Source organism: Candida parapsilosis, contig 006110 (genome assembly GCF_000182765.1).
Source record: "Candida parapsilosis strain CDC317 annotated contig 006110".
Lineage (NCBI taxonomy): Eukaryota > Fungi > Ascomycota > Pichiomycetes > Serinales > Debaryomycetaceae > Lodderomyces > Lodderomyces parapsilosis.
The window spans coordinates 463153-483075 of NW_023503284.1; the positions used below are offsets into that span (position 1 = coordinate 463153).

Sequence of the window (19923 nt, forward strand, 5' to 3'; positions counted from 1 at the left end):
GATATTTGAGAATAAAAAGCTAGGAGGAGTGGTAATTTTAATGAAAATTGACACCAACGATAAAGTAGTCAAATGGTGGTAGAACTCACTAATAGCAGCAGATTTCCTCATTGATAGAGATCTGAAGAATGAATATTACTTGAGTGGGTTTTTGGAGCCAAAAAATCTCGTACCACGAAGAAGGTCCCTTGGCCCAGTTGGTTAAGGCGTGGTGCTAATAACGCCAAGATCAGCAGTTCGATCCTGCTAGGGACCAAATATTTTTTTTATTATTATTATTCACTTTTGCTTTCTTGCGGGCTTTAATGATGTGTAAAGTTGGCACGGGCCTTGTTGACTTTACCTGTCGAGCCATCAATGCCTACCTACCTACCTACCTTTATATCTTACTTTTCTTTTTCTTTCACTCGTTTTTGCTCATCCCACTTTTAAATTCATTAAAATGCTATTTACAATTATTTCATACAATGTTCCCTACCCATTCTAGCAATACTATTAAAGTCTGAATCTTTCCAATTTGTTCAACCTCTTTGCGGTGTTGGCATTTGTCTTTGTTCTTTGTCCTCTTACTGGGAATCCCCAAGCATGTCTGAAACCAGCAAAAGATCCAATATCTCTCTTCATCTTGATATCATTGTTGATCTTTTGTTTCAAATGACCCTCCACTAGCAACAGTGAAATCTCCTTATTTAGATCCAAGATTTGTGGTTCAGTTAGTTGATTCATTTTACAATTTGGATAAATTCCAATCTTGGCCATCAATTTGGCTGCCGTGGTTGGACCAATCCCAAATATGGTTTTAGCGAGACCTATACGCACAGGGAAATTGTGCTTTATTGATTTTCCAAATACAACTACCCCCATTATATGTGCTTTTGTCTTTGGTAATTGTGTTGGTTAAGGTTAGTTGGTTGGTTCTGAATGAAATGGAAAAAATAGAAAAAAAAAAAAAAAAAAGATTCAAAGTTTGAGAGAATGGAGGCTACCATATAATTGAATCAAATCGATAGATGAAGATACGTAGATTCTACAATCAAAAATGACAGCCTTGATGTGATATTATGTTACTCGTGTAATAGACACATGATCTTGTTGGTTCCACCGGTAAGTTTTGTTGTATATTCTGAAGCACGTTCAATGTAGCCATTGTTCTGTTTACATTCAAGTTGCTGTGACCGAGCAATGAAAAGATGTTTCACTGACTCATTCATTCATTTGTTCTTTCATTCTTTTTCTTCTTCTTCTTCTTCTTCATCTTGACTTCACACACGTACATAAACCTGACGAATGAGTTATCTACCTAATGGGTCAAACCCAACAACAAGCTCTTTCACATGTAATACATGTGGGATAAAATTTATAAGTGCTGAATTACAAAGGCAGCACATGAAGACAGAGTGGCATAGGTACAATTTGAAAAGAAAAGTTGCTCAGTTACCATCGATTTCGTCGGAAACCTTTGCAGAAAAGATTCTCAGTTCCAAGCTTCGCAACAGTAATGACCAGGATCATGAGGATGAATATGGATTCTATGTGGCTACGCGAAAGAGAAAGAATAACTCGAGGAAGCAAAGTAAAACTACTTTGAGAGCCATCTCTGATCAAAGAGGTAGAGCACAAACTTATCATCATACCCTTGGGACAGCGGAAAGAAGTGCTAGTCCGGCTTTGTCTGTTGCCTCCGAATTTTCTCAATTCTCCATTGGTGATGACCAAGAGAGTTTTGTTGAAATTGGACCTGTAAGTACGGGATCTGAATTGAACTTTTCAGAGTCTTCGGAATTCACCGATTCTGGGCACGAACTGGAGGACCCAATATCTGATGAAGAGCTGAATTCAAGTTTTTTAAAACCGAGTCTTGTTCAAGAAGCGTCCGATATCAGTTGTCTTTACTGTGGTGTGAATAACCACGACATTGAGTCAAACATCAAACACATGTATAAACACCATGGATTGTATATACCCGAAAGGTCGTACTTGGTTGATATACGGGGGCTACTTGAGTACTTGGGTGATGCTATTTCTCGGTTCGAGTGTTTGGTTTGTGGCTTTCATGGAAAGAATTTGGTAAGCATTCGTCAACATTTGCATTCCAAGGGACATTGTAAATTGCCGTACGAGAGCAAGGAGGAGAAAGAGCAAGTGGCTCATTATTACGATTTCATGGAGAATCAGGAGGATAAGTCGGAAAACAACGCACGAGACCACAAGACCACCGAGAAGCATGTTGATTTTGATAAATTGGAACCTTCCACTGGTTCCGAAAGTGATGAAAACACGTCGATGAATTTGCATCCATCAGGAGAAGCTGAACAAACAACGGGTATAAATGACAATTACACATTGGTAACTATTGATTCATCAGGAGTGGAATTGACAACACCCGTAGGGTCAAGAATAGGACACAGATCAATGCACAGATACTACCGTCAAAATATCCCACTCACGTTAACAGTGAGAGATGAAGGTAGGCGAACACAAGCAATGGTTGATAGAAGACTAGCCCCTGGTTTGACTTGGCATCAAGTGACTAAGCAGGAGAAGCAGTCACAAAGGGCAGAAGAAAATGCAAAGAATGATGAAGTTAGAAAGCTCAAAACGAAAAAGGCAAACTACCAGAAACATTTCAGAGACGAGATATTGGGTACCTAGAGCTTTCTTTCAGTAAAATTTTGGAAAAGACATTACTTCGTCACATTCATGGATTAGTATAAATAGAAACTTGTTTTTTTTTTTCTTTTTTGAACACGCGACGTCGGACGAGCTCAGCCTATGGCTCATATACCGATTGATGTAGTACTCTAGATGTGAGCTTATCACTCTAGATCATCAGTCTACGTGGGTGGAGCTTCGACTATTTGTATTCTGCATTTTTTGTAACTAACTAGTGCTGGTCAAAGGAGCTTCTCCTGTAGAGGCATAATTCTGCAACACATGCAACCCTTGTGAACAATTTTGGCTCAAATATGATGCAAAAAAAATAAGAAAGGAATAATAATAACAACTGTACTATTAGATACAAGGCTATCACTTGCGCGCCCCCTTTGAAATCAAACCCTTTCCTTTGTATCAACAACTATATTCGAAGCGATCTCTATATAGAAGTGTTACAGCACTGCCTTGTCATGAGATGATCATCTTGTGACAAATACACAGCTTACCATCTACACGATAGTGTAGGCTCCTAATAGTGTTCCATAGAATCTACTATTTTTTTTGTATCTTTGTCCGAAAGGGACACGGTGCCGGATTTTAGAGCGAGACACACGCACACACTACACACACGATACACCGCAAAAACCGCAAAAAAAAAAAAGAAAAAAGAGAAAGAGGCAAAGAAAGAAAAGCAAGATGAAGTTCGAAGAAAAGCGAACCACTTGATGTTTCTCTTTTAATTAAGTTCAACACCACACACACATACCCCCCCCTCCCCCCCGCACACGCACACACACACACATACACACACACCTGTACTCATAATACCCCATACTCATCGGAAATACCAAATTGCACATTGGGTGACACATCATTAGAATAGGAATATAAGTTTTTGAGAGGATCACATTTCACATTAAAACTTTTTGGTGTGTTGATAAAGAATATTTTGCTCCTATATCATCCGAAACAGACAGAGACGTAGAGAGCATCACAGATCCAACGTCAAAGAACTTACAATCGTTTCAATACAACCTGTGAATACTTGAAACTATTACGAAGTAATATTTACGGGGTCCAGCTTCACGGCACAACTAACAGCACGAGTCCTATATTTGGAGGAATCACTTTCGACATATCTTTTCACCATGGGTAACAATTCATCCAAACAAAAGAGCTCGAAATCAGGTGGAGGAGGAGCACCATTGCAACGTACAGATACATCCAATTCAGCAAAGTCGGGACGATCGGTAAGACTGAGATTGTCTATGGGAAGTAGTAATAGTGCCAGTAATAATAATCATAGCAGTAACAACACTAGTCCTGGAAATGATGTGGTGGGCAGTCATTCTATTGGAAAAAACGGAAACCATAATGCGGATACAATTGCCACGTCACCATTGAAAAATCGGTTTGATGAAAATGGAAGGAGTGGCATGAACCCAGATGAACAGGTTAATGGCCCAAAGTCACCTACGAAGTCGATGTCCCGGAAAAATTCATCATCAGAGGCAAACTCCGAAGTACCGTCGTTTTCGAGAAACAATAGTTCGTCAAACTTGTACTCTACCTCTTTCAATGACAATACAAACTTGCCACCATCGATGATGCAAGTTCAGCCAAAGGAACCCATATTGATCCGAAGAAATACCAATGAAACTGTAAACACCTCAATGAGTGTGTCTGGACTCGAGTCTCCTTCGATGAACTCACCACAATCGACGTTTGTCAACAACAATAGTACCAACATATCGCGAACATCAACGAATCATTCACTTCCATCGTCTCTGAACAATGCACCAATTTCACCTCAAAATACGCACTTGATGGTTCCTAATCAGCAATCCAATGATCTACAAGGGGACGAACAACAACAACAACAACAACAACAACAACAACAACAACAAGGCTCCCAGCTACCCAAATCGCCATCCCTCGCTGCTAGTAATGATGATATCAGAAGTATACAAAGCAGTAGACAATCACTGGCTTCGGACTTGACAGACCTTGCAAAGACACAATCGTTTGTCAACAACCATTTGCACAAGCAATCAACAACTTCTTCATCTATAGGTGGCGGTAGCAATACTATTGAAATCGAGGACTTGATACAACGGCTTTTGGATGCAGGATATAGTGGAAAGAGAACTAAAAACGTTTGCTTGAAAAACACAGAAATTCAATTGATTTGTGCTACAGCAAGAGAAATTTTTCTATCACAACCATCATTACTTGAACTTTCTCCACCTGTTAAGGTTGTTGGCGATGTTCACGGACAATACGGGGATTTGATACGTATTTTTACCAAATGTGGGTTCCCACCTCAAACAAACTATTTGTTTCTTGGTGATTATGTCGATCGAGGCAAGCAGAGCTTGGAGACTATTTTGCTTTTGCTTTGCTACAAAATCAAGTATCCAGAGAATTTCTTTTTGTTGAGAGGAAATCATGAATGTGCCAGTGTTACGCGGGTTTACGGGTTCTATGATGAGTGTAAAAGAAGGTGCAATATCAAAACATGGAAACTTTTCATGGATACATTCAATACCCTACCGATTGCAGCAATAGTCGCAGGAAAGATTTTCTGTGTCCATGGAGGATTATCGCCAGTGCTCAACTCCATGGACGAGATAAGAAACATTGCCCGTCCCACAGATGTACCTGATTTTGGATTGCTCAATGATCTTTTGTGGTCGGATCCAGCAGATACAATCAATGAATGGGAAGATAACGAAAGAGGGGTTTCTTATGTGTTTTCAAAGGTGGCCATTAACAAATTTTTGAGCAAATTTGGGTTTGATTTGGTTTGCAGAGCGCATATGGTTGTGGAGGACGGTTATGAATTTTTCAATGATCGTACATTGGTAACAGTGTTTTCAGCTCCCAATTATTGCGGGGAATTTGATAATTGGGGTGCAGTGATGAGTGTGTCAGAGGAGCTTTTGTGTTCGTTTGAGTTGTTAGATCCTTTGGATAGCGTGGCATTGAAGCAAGTGATGAAGAAGGGAAAACAAGAGAGGAAAACAGCACAAAACTTGCAACGTATTCAATCTAGGTAGAGTAAGCTGGTTTGAATGTGCCTAGTTATATACCGTTAAACATATATACATACTTTATTTAGTTCATGTGATGTTCAATTTTTGTACTAAAGTAAGCCGTTGCTTGTCTCTTCTGAAAACTCTTGAATGGTTTAACCACTGATCTACACTGCAAAGCTGATTAATTCGTGTGGGGAGGAGGAATGGTGCACTAGTTTGTTGAGAAAGGTTTTGTTCAAAATTGGTGAGAAAACAAAACAAAACCTCCCTTTTGTGCCCTGGTGGATTTCAATTCATTATGTATCATCCTCACAACCAATACCAGTCACTACTCAGGACTGAAAATATTGAGCCACTAGTCAGAACCATCGAGCAATTGAATACCGAGGTGGAAAACAACGAAGCAGGCCTTGTGGAATTATGCCGTATGCTTGACAATGATTTCCATTTTCCCACAAATGTGACTACTATGAACAAGACGAATTCAAAGGAGGATCTTGATGATGGTGATGGCGCCTTGTTTTACCTCATTGAACAAAAATACAACCTACCGCGATCAGTGGACGACTCGAGAGAAGGTAGGTTGCAAAACTTGCGTAACCAGGTTAATCACTTGATCAAGCTTCGAGAAACAAAAATTAAGAAAAATAAGGAATTGCTTCAATTGGTTCACGATTACGAAGACGAAGTTATGCTTCATGTCTTACCCGAATTGAGAAAGAAGCTTGATTGCCCCGAGGACAAAGATGTGATTCTCAAACTCATTGATCAGAAGTTTCAACGAGAAGCGGACTTGTTTCGAAAGTTCATTGACAAAATGAAGTGATGTAAAATCGCCTTTGAAATGTGCGAAGACCAATAATTGTACGCTTTGGGGACAAGTTTGGATTCGTTGCTAGTACTAGTATTTGTTTGTGCTTTGAAAATAGGATATATACTGTGAATTGGACTCATATGATATACTTTACATCTCAGTCATAACATGAGAAATCATTAATCCATGGCCTTTATCTATCAACCAATTGCTGTTTATCAAGAGTTATTACCAAGATGGGACGGTGACCCACTCGACAACTGGTTGACAATTCGTTGGAATTTTGTAAGGAAAACTTATGAACGATCAAAAATCCACAACCACACAACTCTGTAGCAGCCACCTTTATTCGCAGTCTTCGACCAATGCAGAACAGCTAAGACGTATGGAGCCTATAGTCAGACAGCTTATCCAGGAGAGGGACTATGTACAATGTGACAAACGTGAGGCGGTGTAACAAAGGAGAATGAGATCGACAACGCTGCAGTCCCCCTTTGTATCGTACGGATTATGAGCGAGGTGGCAACTGAACCAGAGCAGCAACAACAGCAAGTAACAGCAGCACACTCATATTTTGGGCCATTCCGTAGCAGCAAATACATTGGTAACCACTAAACTGCTACGTGGCTTGTTTGTGGAGACCATAATGGAGAGCCACAGTGTCACGATGTCACAATCGCTGAGCAGCAACTCCAAGGAACACAACACATGACCTTGGTTGAACCAACGAGGCTTATGGAATAGAGTGCACTGGCACCGTTGCAGTCACTAAACTGCTAATGGAGACAATTGCGAGCATGTACTCGATAGGAGTGTACATTGTGAGATGTGTTGATTGCTCAGAACTAAGAAATACAAAACGAGTGACACTGGAGAACAACCTAAGCAACACCCAAAGACTCATAGGACTGGTGCTATATTGGGAGGAGTATCTGCGTCGTGGAACTTCAATCACAGTGGAAAAGCTAGAGAATGCGGCGATCAAAATGCATGTACATCGAGTTTATGGAGTATAGTAGAATTCAGGAGAGAAGGTGGAGCTTTCAAAAGAAGAAAAACGTCAATGTAGACACTGGAATTTCACACAGCCAGCCGCTGCAGCAGTGTTGCAGGCACAGAGGTGACAAAGCACGCTCTACACGTATAAACCACAAACCCAGAAGCGACATATCTGCTGCACCAGAATCTCTGAGGCTCCAGTAACGCATCATATAGTACCAAAACTGCCAGCTTTGATACTTACCTGGTTTAGGAAGCTCCCCCACGTCAGCTCGAGCTTGAATCTGGGTTTTCGATGCTAACGCACGTATCTACACTATATAAATTATAAATCAAATCCGTACCCCTAGAAAATTTTGGCCGTGCTTCTTCGTCTTGGGGCACCCAAAGATTCTCTTTTGGGGTTGGGGGGATGGAGGAGCTGTAGCTTTACTGAACTAGCGTTGAAACTTCGTCAGTTTCCGCTTTCCTAGCAAAATGCCCATTTTATGAGACTTTTTCTGTAATGCACTATAACTTTGCTTAGAACAGTCTGAATCGGCGCTAGAGACGCCCATAGTAACTATGAACCTCACAGATAACAGCCACAAGTAGGAAAAGAGCCCTAGATGTCTGTAGCATAAGTTGTGCTCTGAAATGAAATGTATAGCTGCAAAAAAGATGTTTCGATTAGGTGCAAAATTTTTGGTGAGAGTGGTTTGTATAGTGTACGACTTCTTGAGGGGAAGACAGATTGTGTGTGCACTTTGTTTTTGTGCATAACAAGTTCCCACACAAGATTGCAGTAATTGAACACAACTTCCTCTTCAAAGGATAACTGTGAATGTGCTATCTTCCAGTACGGGACATCACAATCACTATTAGAGATGACTGCAATCATTAGAGGAAAGTGAATACTACGTCTGATGCCATTCAAGATTAAGTTTCGAGACACAGGTTCAGTAATGATATTGTATCAGTTTTAGACACAAAATGGTGATCTATCATCCAATCGAGTCCCTAGATGACAATCAATCAGTCAAGCTGGAGTATCATCAAACGAATGAAGAGGATGGAGGTTACAGTTGACAAAGATCAGTGGCTACGGTAAATATGTCGGTCACAGGGGAGGTGTAACAGAGGTACACCAATTGATTGTGCAGTTACAATGTGTACAAAGATGTCGGGTATACGAGACCTTTCCGAGAGTGATGCAAAGGACATTGGAGTGCGATTAGCACAATGATTGGGAAAAACTTGGAGGGATAGGTTGCAACGGTGCACCATTGAAATCTTGATTTGAGTTGAAGAAGTCCAACACCGCTAACAAAGGTGGTACAGCGGAATGCCTTCTGGGGAGCCTTCAATTAAGTGTGTCTCGGCGGCTCTTCGTCAGTCTATTCTACTCCGATCGCCGCAAATGAAATCAAAACTTTCCAATGTCAACGCAATGAAAATTGCGAGTTGAAACTAAATCCTGAACAACATCAAAGGGATGTTGCAATAAAAGAAGACGTATTTATTTTACGAACCTCCTGGAGAAAGAATGCGCAAACATTCAGCCCGGACAGATCCATTACCACATACATGTTGCTGCATATGGATGTGGATCAAGGGTTTGCTGAGTCCCAAAACACGAATTTGATTAGGGGAGAATCATACAGCTGTTACATCTTCATTGGCGAAAACCTAAGTATAGAGGAGCCGCTGTATCGTCTTCGTTCAGTGAACAAGTATCATAGGCAAAGATGAATGCTCGACTCGACCGTTGGCTGAAAGGGTCTGTCAAAACTGCTATGTCAAGGACTGCTGGTGTTATTGACTCCGTGGACTCGAATTGCTTGGTATGAAAATTCATTTTCGGGCAAGCTGGTGTGCTAGTGCTTTGTAGTCGATGCTTGATAAACGCAACACAGACCGTGAAGCTGAAGACCTGCCAATACAATTGTAGCGCATAGTACTCCTTCAAAGTGGACAACGCTATTAGCTTGAATGAGGTGTGTGCACCTCAATAACAAGCATTCAATACGGAGCGTGTGATCGATTGATAGTGCTGACCCAATAATTTCTTAGCACTGTCAGAGAAGGCTGAATCCAAAGTTTATTAGCACTATGAGACATTTAAAAATGAGGAACACCGCTCCCTATCCAAAACAAAGAACCCAATTCGAAGAAAAGGTGGGTAAATATCGAAACCCCTCCAATCATTTGTAAAAGCTTGTCGAACACATACCGAGCAGAGAGCTCCCTTTAATGCTTGATGACACTACTGTTGGTCATTATAAGAATCAAAAGTTCTTCACCATTGAACTATACTATACAAAATCTTTTCGTCAGAACACAATGATTGAAAAATGTCTGCATCTTTAACGGTTCATCAATTTGATGATACTTTCGTGCTGCTTCACTCAGATTCAACTCTGTTTCGTCATCGTAACACTTCTGCGACCTTTTATGGTACATATATATTTATTCTCAATTTTGCTCAGAGTGCACCCATACAATAGTAAAAGTTACAACTGCGCACCAACATAAATTAAACCCCGATCGAAATAATCTTACAAAGTATTTGCACCCTTACCGCAAGCTCTTGGGAATCCTTTGGCATCGTACATCAATGTTTCTCCACCCACATACCAATGTTTTTACACCCACACACCAACGATTTTGCAGCTACACATCAATGACATTGCACCTGCACATCAACGACGTTGCACTCGCACATCAGATCTGCACCTTATCATCGATCGATATACATCCACGCACTGGGGACAATTGCATCCATACATCAAATTTTGCACTCTCAAGGCAAAAACAACGTCATTCATGTACCCACTGCATATGCAACCAAAAACCAATAAAAGAAACCTAGCTACATCGCTAGGGCCCCAAGAGCCGTTATACAATTAAGAACCGAGTGCCATAAGAAGGTAAGGTGCTAAAGATTGAAATACGCCCCAAATCGGCGCTGGATCAACTCAGATTTTGCTATCTGTGTCACACAAAATCTTGCTCCTGAAACACGAAACAAAACTTTTGGCATAACAAAAGAGGTGGAGTTTTATGTATTACGGACATGATTCTCTCTAACAGACCAAAAAGATTTTATGTAGCATAGCAAGTTAACAGAGAGCACGAAAATAAATGTGGGATATTTCGGAAACGCGGCCCCCGAACAAACGCTCAAACTTCAAAACATGCACTCAAGTACCCTAAGGCATGGTATAGGCGGGTACATTGAAAAACTTCAAAATGTTCTTCGATATGGAAGATCTTGGTTGTGTGTCTTTGGGAGGCGGCTCATCACTGCTTTGATAACATGCAATCTGGTCGCATTGAAAATTACAACTAGATTGTCCGATGTCCAGAAAGGAGCATTGGGGCTGAGATTAGGATCTGGAGTGTAGCATCGTATAAAGACTAGATTCCGATACAATGAGAAGTACTATTGTTACGTAGTTGACTGATTTACATAAGTCCAAAGTGAGAATACACAAGTTTTGGTGAAAAATTTCGAACAATGATTAAAATATTACCGGCTCAAGAAGTTATAAGAAGGTGTATCGAGTAAAAACTGGAAATTGCGGCTACGATTGCAACATTGGCAGTGGCTACTTCTATAGAAATTAGCTGTGTATTTCCGCTTCACGGCAAATAGTTTAGCTTTTTAAATTTGCTATGGTGATACAAAAAGCACTGTTAAGTGTACTTCATAATACGTTTGAACATTAATCCACAAACAAGTAATGTTTCGATTATTTCGGGTAGAGCAACAAGATCCATTGGAGAGCCTGTTGCTTGTCCCCCCCGTTTCTTGTTGTGTCCTAATCCATGTCAGCAATCACGAATTTGTTTTCGCACTCAGTTCGCGGATACGTGCACATTGATTATATCTTAGCGTTCACGAATTTTTATTCTGATGTCTGTAGTGCGAGACGAATTATTGAGTATTCTATTTTCCGAAGTTATCACACTAACGCTTGCAATGCTCCTGAATTTTCGGGGGAAAAAACCAGATGCACCTTAGCTTGATTATAAAACGCAATACAAATCAATTTTCGTAAACTATCTCCAAACAATTTTGTACGTTAGGCAATAAGCTGTTCCGCAAAACATTCGCTAGTTCCACCAACCGGGAATGGGCTGTGCGAAACATTTTATATAAATTTCGTTATTTTGTTTGCTTAAATTGAAATGCTGCATTGAAATTATTCGGCATGTTCAAGAACTTTTATTTGTAATGCTTGTATTTTCGCCATTTTTGTCATGCTATAAGTTTTGTTTTGTGTTTTCGGGTCAAGGTCTTCTGTCTCAGATAGCAAAATCTGAGCTGATCCAGGGCCGATTTGGGGCGTATTTCAATCTTTAGCATCTTACCTTCTTATAGCACTCGGTTCTTAATTGTATAATTGCTCTCGGGGCTCTAGCGATGTAGCTAGGTTTCTTTTATTGGTTTTTGGTTGCATATGCAGTTGGTACATGAATGACGTTGTTTTTGCCTTGAGAGTGCAAAATTTGATGTATGGATGCAATTGTCCCCAGTGCGTGGATGTATATCGATCGATGATAAGGTGCAGATCTGGTGTGCGAGTGCAATTTCGATGATGTGCAGGTGCAAGATCTTTGCGGTAAGGGTGCGGTGCGCGTTTGAGAAGATTTAGGTTTCGGTGTAGTAGTTTATACTGGTGCATGGAAACCACCCTTCTATTGATGTTCAGGTGTAACTTATATTGGTGTGCCGGTGCACTCATAGGTGAGGCTAATTATTAACGTTCATTTGATATACAGAACGTAGAGATGTTACAGAGACGAAATAGTGTCGAATCGAAATATTTAGAGTAATTGTAATCGTTGAGTTGTATATCGTTGACCAAGAAGAAAATCATCATCTTTTGTGTACGTAGCAATATTCGACAGCTACTACCTTTGAATATGGGAGCGAGCTTTCTGCTTCGTATTTTAGTGTAGACTCCCTAGTCCAAGTTTATGCTTATTTCGCATGGACATTATTACCTTTGTTTCTTTTGGACTGGGAGTGCACAAACAAAGCTATCTTCGTTAATTAATTCTTTCCTCGTGTCTACTTGCACGCACTCTGCTTATACTAATTTCCTTCATTAGATGGTTGTCTGCTTCCCTGGTGTCTGTTCCAGTACCTCATCATAATTTCTCATGAGATGCGCCGGTATTATGGTGGTTCTTTCGAAATTGAGATCCGCTGCATTATTTGTGTACAATAATCAATAATGCCCAAATGACATGACATAATATGTCCCATATTGTAGTTGTAAAGTCATTACCCGTTGAGGATATTCCCGAATAGCATCTCACGTTCGCTCCACTCAGGTTTCTGTGAATCTGTAACAACCATCAGTAGGTGGTAGGTGTGTATCGCAAGGTATCTTTAAACATATTGGGCTCGCCAGTATTTCCATTGAAAAGCATTACACAACGAGTCTTCTTCCGTTTCAATGAGTTGGTCTCCCTCTCTTCTTTATAACGCCATTCACTGAATATGACTGCATGAACTCTTTAATGCTTTTGGGCTGGTCCATGAATAGACAGTGTTACCCGTCCACTTGGATGATGATCACCACAATGCTCATGATTGGATCTTGTATGGTTTCCCTCATCCACCAATCTGACTTTAGAATATGCTGTCTTCCTGTAAGGTTCTTGCATTTCATTGACAGAAGTTTGGCTGCAATCATATCCAGCGACCCTTGCAGCAAGTTAAGGACAAGATCGGTCCTTCAAGTTGACTGTCGTGGAATCCAGAAACTATGCTTGTTGTGGTACAACTCACCCAGTATCAAGGCTTTGCAACTACCTGCTCCCTGAGTGAGCTCGCATGTAGTCCATCATCTCTATTGTGTCAATAACGTCAACCATCCGAGAGAATGTATTTCACACACCGCTCATCCTAACGCGTAGTGGTAGTTGCTCATCTTGTCCTTCGTCATTGCATCGATGAACGAACATTAGAAAGAGCCTTCTCTATCGTCGGCTGTTTATCCATGAATACGTGTCAGATGTAAAACTCTCCCTCATTGGAGCTGATAATTCAAGTCCAAGTACGAGCTTGGTTCATTTCATAATTCAGCAACGTGCACTTTGGTTGTGGGACAAGATACCATTATCAGTATCCAGCATGTCTAAAATGTCCACCTCTTGCAACTTCCTCAACTTCATCAAACAGTTGTGACCCAGACAAATACACTAAATACTGACTGCACAATCAATTGGTGTACCTCTGTTACACCCCCACTGTGACCGACATAGTTACCGTAGCCATTGATCTCTGTCAACTGTAACCTCCATCCTCTTCATTCATTTGATGATACTTCAGCTTGAATGATTGATTGCTATCTGTACACTTGATTGGATGACGGATCACAACTTGGTGTCTAAAACTGGCACATCAGTATTACTGAACCTGTGTCTCGAAACTTAATCTTGAATGGCATCAGACGAAGTATTCACCATCCTCTAATGATTACAGTAATTTCTATAATGATTGTGACGTCCCGTATTGGAAGATAGCACGTTCACAAGCTATCCTTTGAAGAGGAGGTTGTGTTCAATTACTGCAATCTTGTGTGGGAACTTGTTAATGCACAAAAACAAAGTGCACACACATTCTTTCTTCCCCCATAAAAGTGATGCACTATACAAACCACTCTCACCAAAAATTTTGCACCTAATCGAAACCTTATCGAAACATCTTTTTCGCAGCTATACGTTTCACTTCAGAGCACAGGTTATGCTACAGCTTAAGCCACAGACATCTAGGGCCCTTTTCTCTCTTGTGGCTGCTATCAGCGAAGTTCAGAGTTATTCTGGGCGTCTCCAGCACTGTCTCAGACTGTTCTAGACAAAGTTATAGCGCATTTTAGTGCGCATTACCGAAGTCTTATAAAATCGGCATTTTACCAGGAAAAGCGGAAACCGACAAAGGTTCAACGCTAGTGCAGTAGAGTTACAACTCCTAGAGACCTACAGCTCCTGCACCTTCTAAATCCCCCCAAAAAATACTTTTTCAGGTGGCCCCAAGACGATGAAGCATGTTCAAAAATTTTTAGAGGGTACGGAGTTAATTTGTAGTTTATATAGTGTAGTTACGTGCTATAAGGTCAAAACTTATGCAGTTCGATTTCGATTTTTGGTGTCTCTTTAAGGACGAGTCCCCGTAACCTACCTCAGAGCATATTCGTGTTTGGCGTTGTTCAAGAAATTGGGTAGCCGCCTTGGCGCTTGTTTATTTTCTATTTTGTTGGCTCTGATGTCTCGCAAAGTCGCCAAAGATAATTTTCTGACATTTTTATTGTCGACACTTAACAGTTGATTTTCTTTTATTTTTTTCTCGATTTGCCTGCAATCCATTCCATCCCAGTTACAGGAACAAGTGAACTAAGTGCACGCTCTTACTAACAATGGTTGCATTAGAAAGAAAGAGAAAGATAGAAGACCATTCTTCAAATGGAACTCACAAAAGACTGAAGTCGCTCACGACTTCATCATTTGTTTTGCACTCATATTCAAAACTACCAGACCTCAATACTATGCCATCAGCGCAAAAGACCGGACTTGATATTTTTGTTTGGGGGACAGGATCCATGTGCGAATTGGGACTAGGACCTGCAGCAAATACAAAAGAAGTCAAAAGACCAAGATTGAATCCTTATTTAACCGAAGAACGATTGGGCGGTACCAAAATTGTTGATTTTGCTGTGGGTGGAATGCACACCCTAGCTCTTGATGGAAAAAATCGAGTATGGTCTTGGGGAAATAATGACAGCGGAGTTTTGGGTAGGGATACATCACACTCCAAGCAAGTTTTGAAAGACTTAGACGCCCCTGAAAGTGACGACGAAGATGGAGATTTAAACGAAGCAGAATCCACGCCTTCCTTGGTTCAAGGTTTGGACGTCAAAGATCAGATTGTGCAATTAATTGCCACCGACAATTTGAGTGCTGTTTTATTGTCTAATGGTGATGTTTATGCATGGGGCTGTTTTCGTTGCAATGAAGGCTTATTGGGCTTTTTGCGAGATGAAATAAAATTACAAAGGACTCCGATGAGGATCGCGGAGCTTAAGAACATCGTTCAGCTAGCTGCTGGGAAGGACCACATTTTAGCTCTTGATTCGAAAGGAATTGTATCGGCTTGGGGAAATGGTCAACAATTTCAATTGGGTCGCAGAATCATGGAAAGACATCGTTTAAGAAGTTTGGAGCCGCAACAATTCGGACTTTATAACATTAGGTATGTTGCTAGTGGCGATTACCATTGTTTTGCGATCGATCACAACGATCAAGTTTATGCTTGGGGCTTGAACCAATTCGGTCAATGTGCACTCACGGGATCGAATGGTGAATTAGAGGATGGTTCGATTTTGATGAAGCCTACTTTAATACCAGAATTGTGCGATTTGGAGATCAAACAAATTGCAGGAGGGGAACACCATACACTTGCTCTCACCGGTGATGGAAGGGTTTTAGCATGGGGTAGATATGATATGAAAGAGGTGGGAATTCCTGAAAATGAACTTCCAAAGTCAACGTATAAGGACCAGCATGGCAAACCAAGGTCCGTCCCATCACCAACGCGACTCAGGTTTGGAAACGATGATGTGAAAATCAAGACGGTTGGTGCAGGTTCTCATCATTCCTTTGCTGTAACTGAGGATGGCTTTGTTTACTCCTGGGGATTTTCTGAGACCTACGCACCTGGCTTAGGTAACTTGGACGATGATGTGGACAAACCCACCAGAATTGTGAACACTGCTACGAAGTACGAGGATATCTTTATGATTGGAGCTGGTGGTCAATTTTCCGTCAGCGGGGGGGTCAGAATTAAAGACGAGGATGTAGCAGAGGCAAGATTAGAAAAATACGAAGATATTGACGGGTAAAATAAATTAAAAGCAACTTGTTGGAACTAAAAAGTTTACATATGTATTTATATAGAGTAAGACACATCGTTACTCCATGTGTAACCAGGATAGTGAAGAATCCGCACCATTTTCAACTCTTCTCAACAGCATTCAACACGCGTCTAGGTTTTGACTTGCGCAAAACGGTCTTTACCAGTTTGTTTCGTTCCATTTGACGAGCTCCAATGCTTGTTGATGAACATCTTTTTGAACTTTCTTTCTCATATAGAATATAGGGCAATCTTTATTTGAACATAGAACTTCCTGGTGTAGCGAACCTTGACATCTCTGGCACTCCGTCCACAATCGTGAAAATTTATTTTCCAAGTAGTTCATTTGGGAAAGAGCATTTGTGTATAAACCAGGACCCTTTCCTTCCTCAATACAATGGTGACATAATGCACCATGGTTTCCCGACTTTAAAGGTGTTTTACAATTAACACACACCTCAGACTTTTTTGCAAATCTCATGAGACCACCAGTCTTTGGAGCCGACATCTTTATTGTTCTTGTATGTGCACCAGCTAATAATTCCTTCGTTTTAGACTCACCCAAAATTGGAATAAAAATCCTTTCCAATGGCTTGGTCATTTGTTGCTCTAAATAATACTTTACATCAATAGGCAACGAGTTTTCCAAAACATACAAGGGATCCTCAGATTTCTCGTAATTTTTGTCACCCCCAGTCTTGATTATCACATAAGCAACTCTGTCACCCAAGGTTGGAGCAGACCCGGGATCTCTTTTTCTCATTCTTTCAGCTAATTCCACGTGTGCTTGTTTTGCTGAATAGTCATGTTTGGAATAAGCTTTCGTTATGACCAATTGCGAAAGATCTACCCGATTCTGCAACAAATCAGCAATTGTTTGTTTGACAAATCTCTGCGCCTTATCCACGTTCCTTTCCTCCAAAATGAATTCCAAAACTTTGGTAATCACATTTTGAACTAAACGACAATTATCTCTTCGAACCGTTTCAATACCCTTTGTGTCCATCTTATCAAACTTGTCGGGTCTTGTCCAATACAATCCGGCGTATCTCTTTTTGTTGATCAATAAGTATGGAAAGTAGACCTTTTCAAATTCCAACTTTATGGGATTTTGAAATTTAGTTGAAACATAATTTGCAGCTTCCTCACCTAGCTTCATGCAAGTTTTTAAATCTTGATACCCAAACTTCACCATCACAGAATCAGTATCACCATAAATAACATGAGCATCATATGGGTATCCATTCTTTTTGGAATAGCGCTCTTGCACCTCATTCTTTGTCTTTTCAATCATTTCTCGACCAAATGCTGTCACTGAAGATGAAATTGCAAGACAGGGCAATTTACCAACAGTAGCCCCTGTAAACCCATAAACCGAATTTGCCGATATTTTCAACGCAAGTTGTCTACCATTAAGAACATCCTTCTTGAAGGGATCCTTTTCATTTTTCAAATCAGTTTTTGCCTTTTTTCTTGCTGTCAACAATTCATTCAAAATTGTAGGCAAAATTCCCTTTTTTTTATCAGCATGCACAAAATAGTCCCCATTTGGTGTTTTGGTATAATCCTCCTCTTTCAAATCAAATGCCTTGATCGAGTTTCTGTTAAGCAAGGTCGTGTAACATAAATTATGGGCCATCATGATTGAAGGGTACAAGGAACTGAAATCTAAAGTGGCAATAGGGACGTCGTAATAGCCTCTTTCTGGTTCGATAACCGTTGCCCCTTCAAACTCTTCGCTCGAACCCTCACTTTTCATATTTGGGATAACAATATCTTCTTGCAAACACTTTCGAAATAATTGCGACACCACCTTGATTTGTTGTCCCCTTGAAAGCAAGTACGAAAAGGGGACTCCAGTTACTCTTGCCATTTCTGTATAGTTGACCAAACACATCAACTTATCCAACAATCGAAGAGGTAAATACGCATCCTTGAGACAGTAAACGGCTAAACGTCTTCTCGTCTCTTTATTTCCATTTTGCAAGTCAGTAATAATCGAGTGCTGAACATCTTCCTTCTGTTCACCCAAAAAGTGTGCCGATACAGAGTTGAGCGTGTACGATCTCAATTTGTATTCTCTTTGAATAAATTGAAGTAGATCCAATTGCATACGACCATCAATGTTTACCACTTTGTTTTCTCTAGTACCATAAGCCCTTGAACTGAAAATCGCTTCTTTGATCTCTTGTTTAACGCTTTTCAACCTTCCAAAGTACGGGAATTGATGAACCTTTAAAGCTCTTGCTCTATCCAACAAATACGGAATATCAAAATTGGCTGTATTGTATCCAATAATAACATCAGGGTCTACTTCATTGACAAATTCTTTCCAGTGAAGTAGCATTTCCTCTTCCTTTTCATGTTCATAAATTTGTGACCCAATAATGGATGCACATGTGTTCACGGTGAAGACATTTCTGACAAATGGTTTCGAGTCACCCAACTTCAGAACTACATTGGCAATCTGAATAACTGGATCATGCTCTGCTTCTGGGAATATCCCTTTCCTCCCTGCACACTCAATGTCAAAAGACAAAATACGCAACGGTGCCATTTTCAACCATTCCTTTTCAGACTGATGAGCTATCAAATCTTTGTAATCAATCGAACATTCAATTTGGCAGGTGGAAATTTTGTTGCTTTTTATCTTGTATTTGCCCTTAGGTAAGGTGATCCATGACATTCCCGTAATACTACAATCGATCATCAACCTCAAAAGGTAATTGATGTTGTCGTATGTCACACTCTGCTGAATGGGGAACAAATCCTCAAACCGTATTTCTGCCTTTTCAAAAGCACCTCTCAATCTGGTAATATTTCTATTGTTGTTGACGTAAATTTTGAAAAAAGGTGTCTTGATGTTATTATTGTAACCCCATATCGATTCCTTCATTTGAATCTGCACGTTAACCACCCCATCATAGTTTGCTTTCAAATAGCTCGTAAATTGCATCAAATGCTGGTCCTTAACAAAACCTTTGGGAACTGGAGAGTAAAAGTAATGAATGAAGCCAGTCACGCTGCATAGCACAGAGTATCCTTCTTGGGTGATCCCAAAGAACCTAGCATATGTTGAATCATTTTCGTTAAATTCCTCGCCATCCAATTGTTGAAAAGACACGTCTTCCTTGTTGGGGTCAAAATCAGTTGGAAGCTGAGGTCTTGACCAGCTTTGGTCTTCGTCAGTACCAGTACTTTGTGCTGCTTGCGTCATATCTACCAACTCCTTTTCAAACTCGGATGGTTCTTCCGTTCCATTCGGTCTCTTGAGTTTCTTGTAAATCTGCTCCTGCGATCTATTCATTTCAGCCACAGGAGTCGCTATAGCGCTTTGCGATGCCACGGGAAGCGAGTGGGCTTGGTCTTGATGAAAATCTTCAAACGGCCTTTTGGATGACATAGTGGTTTCAAGAAATACCAGGTTGTGCAAAGGGTAGTCTTTGGCTTGTTATCAGATGGGGTTAAGAAGGGCAATGGGAATACTTTTGAATGACGCGCTGTGAGTGACG

At 40.5% G+C, this 19923-nt stretch overlaps 6 protein-coding genes and 1 non-coding gene across 7 annotated transcripts; 5 read left to right on the top strand and 2 right to left on the bottom strand. All coding sequences in view use genetic code 12, as the record gives it.

The window, feature by feature from the left end:
* Positions 1-182: 182 nt before the first annotated feature.
* Positions 183-256, top strand: CPAR2_t_cp_Ile(AAU)_63. Its single transcript has one exon. It is a non-coding gene; the product is annotated as a tRNA-Ile (tRNA).
* Positions 257-495: 239 nt separating this feature from the next.
* CPAR2_702190 (mitochondrial 37S ribosomal protein uS13m) lies at positions 496-864 on the bottom strand (the record flags this gene model as incomplete). The annotated part of the gene is made up of 1 exon (XM_036811984.1): positions 496-864. One exon carries the CDS (start codon positions 862-864, stop codon positions 496-498), a length of 369 nt encoding a protein of 122 aa, XP_036668367.1.
* A 423-nt stretch (positions 865-1287) lies between these two features.
* CPAR2_702200 (uncharacterized protein) lies at positions 1288-2652 on the top strand (the record flags this gene model as incomplete). Its single annotated transcript, XM_036811985.1, has 1 exon — positions 1288-2652. One exon carries the CDS (start codon positions 1288-1290, stop codon positions 2650-2652), a length of 1365 nt encoding a protein of 454 aa, XP_036668368.1.
* Positions 2653-3803: 1151 nt separating this feature from the next.
* PPZ1 (salt homeostasis regulator) lies at positions 3804-5714 on the top strand (the record flags this gene model as incomplete). The annotated part of the gene is made up of 1 exon (XM_036811986.1): positions 3804-5714. One exon carries the CDS (start codon positions 3804-3806, stop codon positions 5712-5714), a length of 1911 nt encoding a protein of 636 aa, XP_036668369.1.
* A 277-nt stretch (positions 5715-5991) lies between these two features.
* Positions 5992-6519, top strand: CPAR2_702220 (uncharacterized protein; the record flags this gene model as incomplete). The annotated part of the gene is made up of 1 exon (XM_036811987.1): positions 5992-6519. One exon carries the CDS (start codon positions 5992-5994, stop codon positions 6517-6519), a length of 528 nt encoding a protein of 175 aa, XP_036668370.1.
* An 8399-nt stretch (positions 6520-14918) lies between these two features.
* On the top strand, positions 14919-16400 carry CPAR2_702230 (Ran guanyl-nucleotide exchange factor; the record flags this gene model as incomplete). The annotated part of the gene is made up of 1 exon (XM_036811988.1): positions 14919-16400. The coding sequence occupies one exon, from the start codon at positions 14919-14921 to the stop codon at positions 16398-16400; it is 1482 nt and encodes a 493-aa protein (XP_036668371.1).
* Positions 16401-16571: 171 nt separating this feature from the next.
* Positions 16572-19814, bottom strand: POL3 (DNA-directed DNA polymerase delta; the record flags this gene model as incomplete). The annotated part of the gene is made up of 1 exon (XM_036811991.1): positions 16572-19814. The coding sequence occupies one exon, from the start codon at positions 19812-19814 to the stop codon at positions 16572-16574; it is 3243 nt and encodes a 1080-aa protein (XP_036668372.1).
* Between the last annotated feature and the right edge of the window lie 109 nt (positions 19815-19923).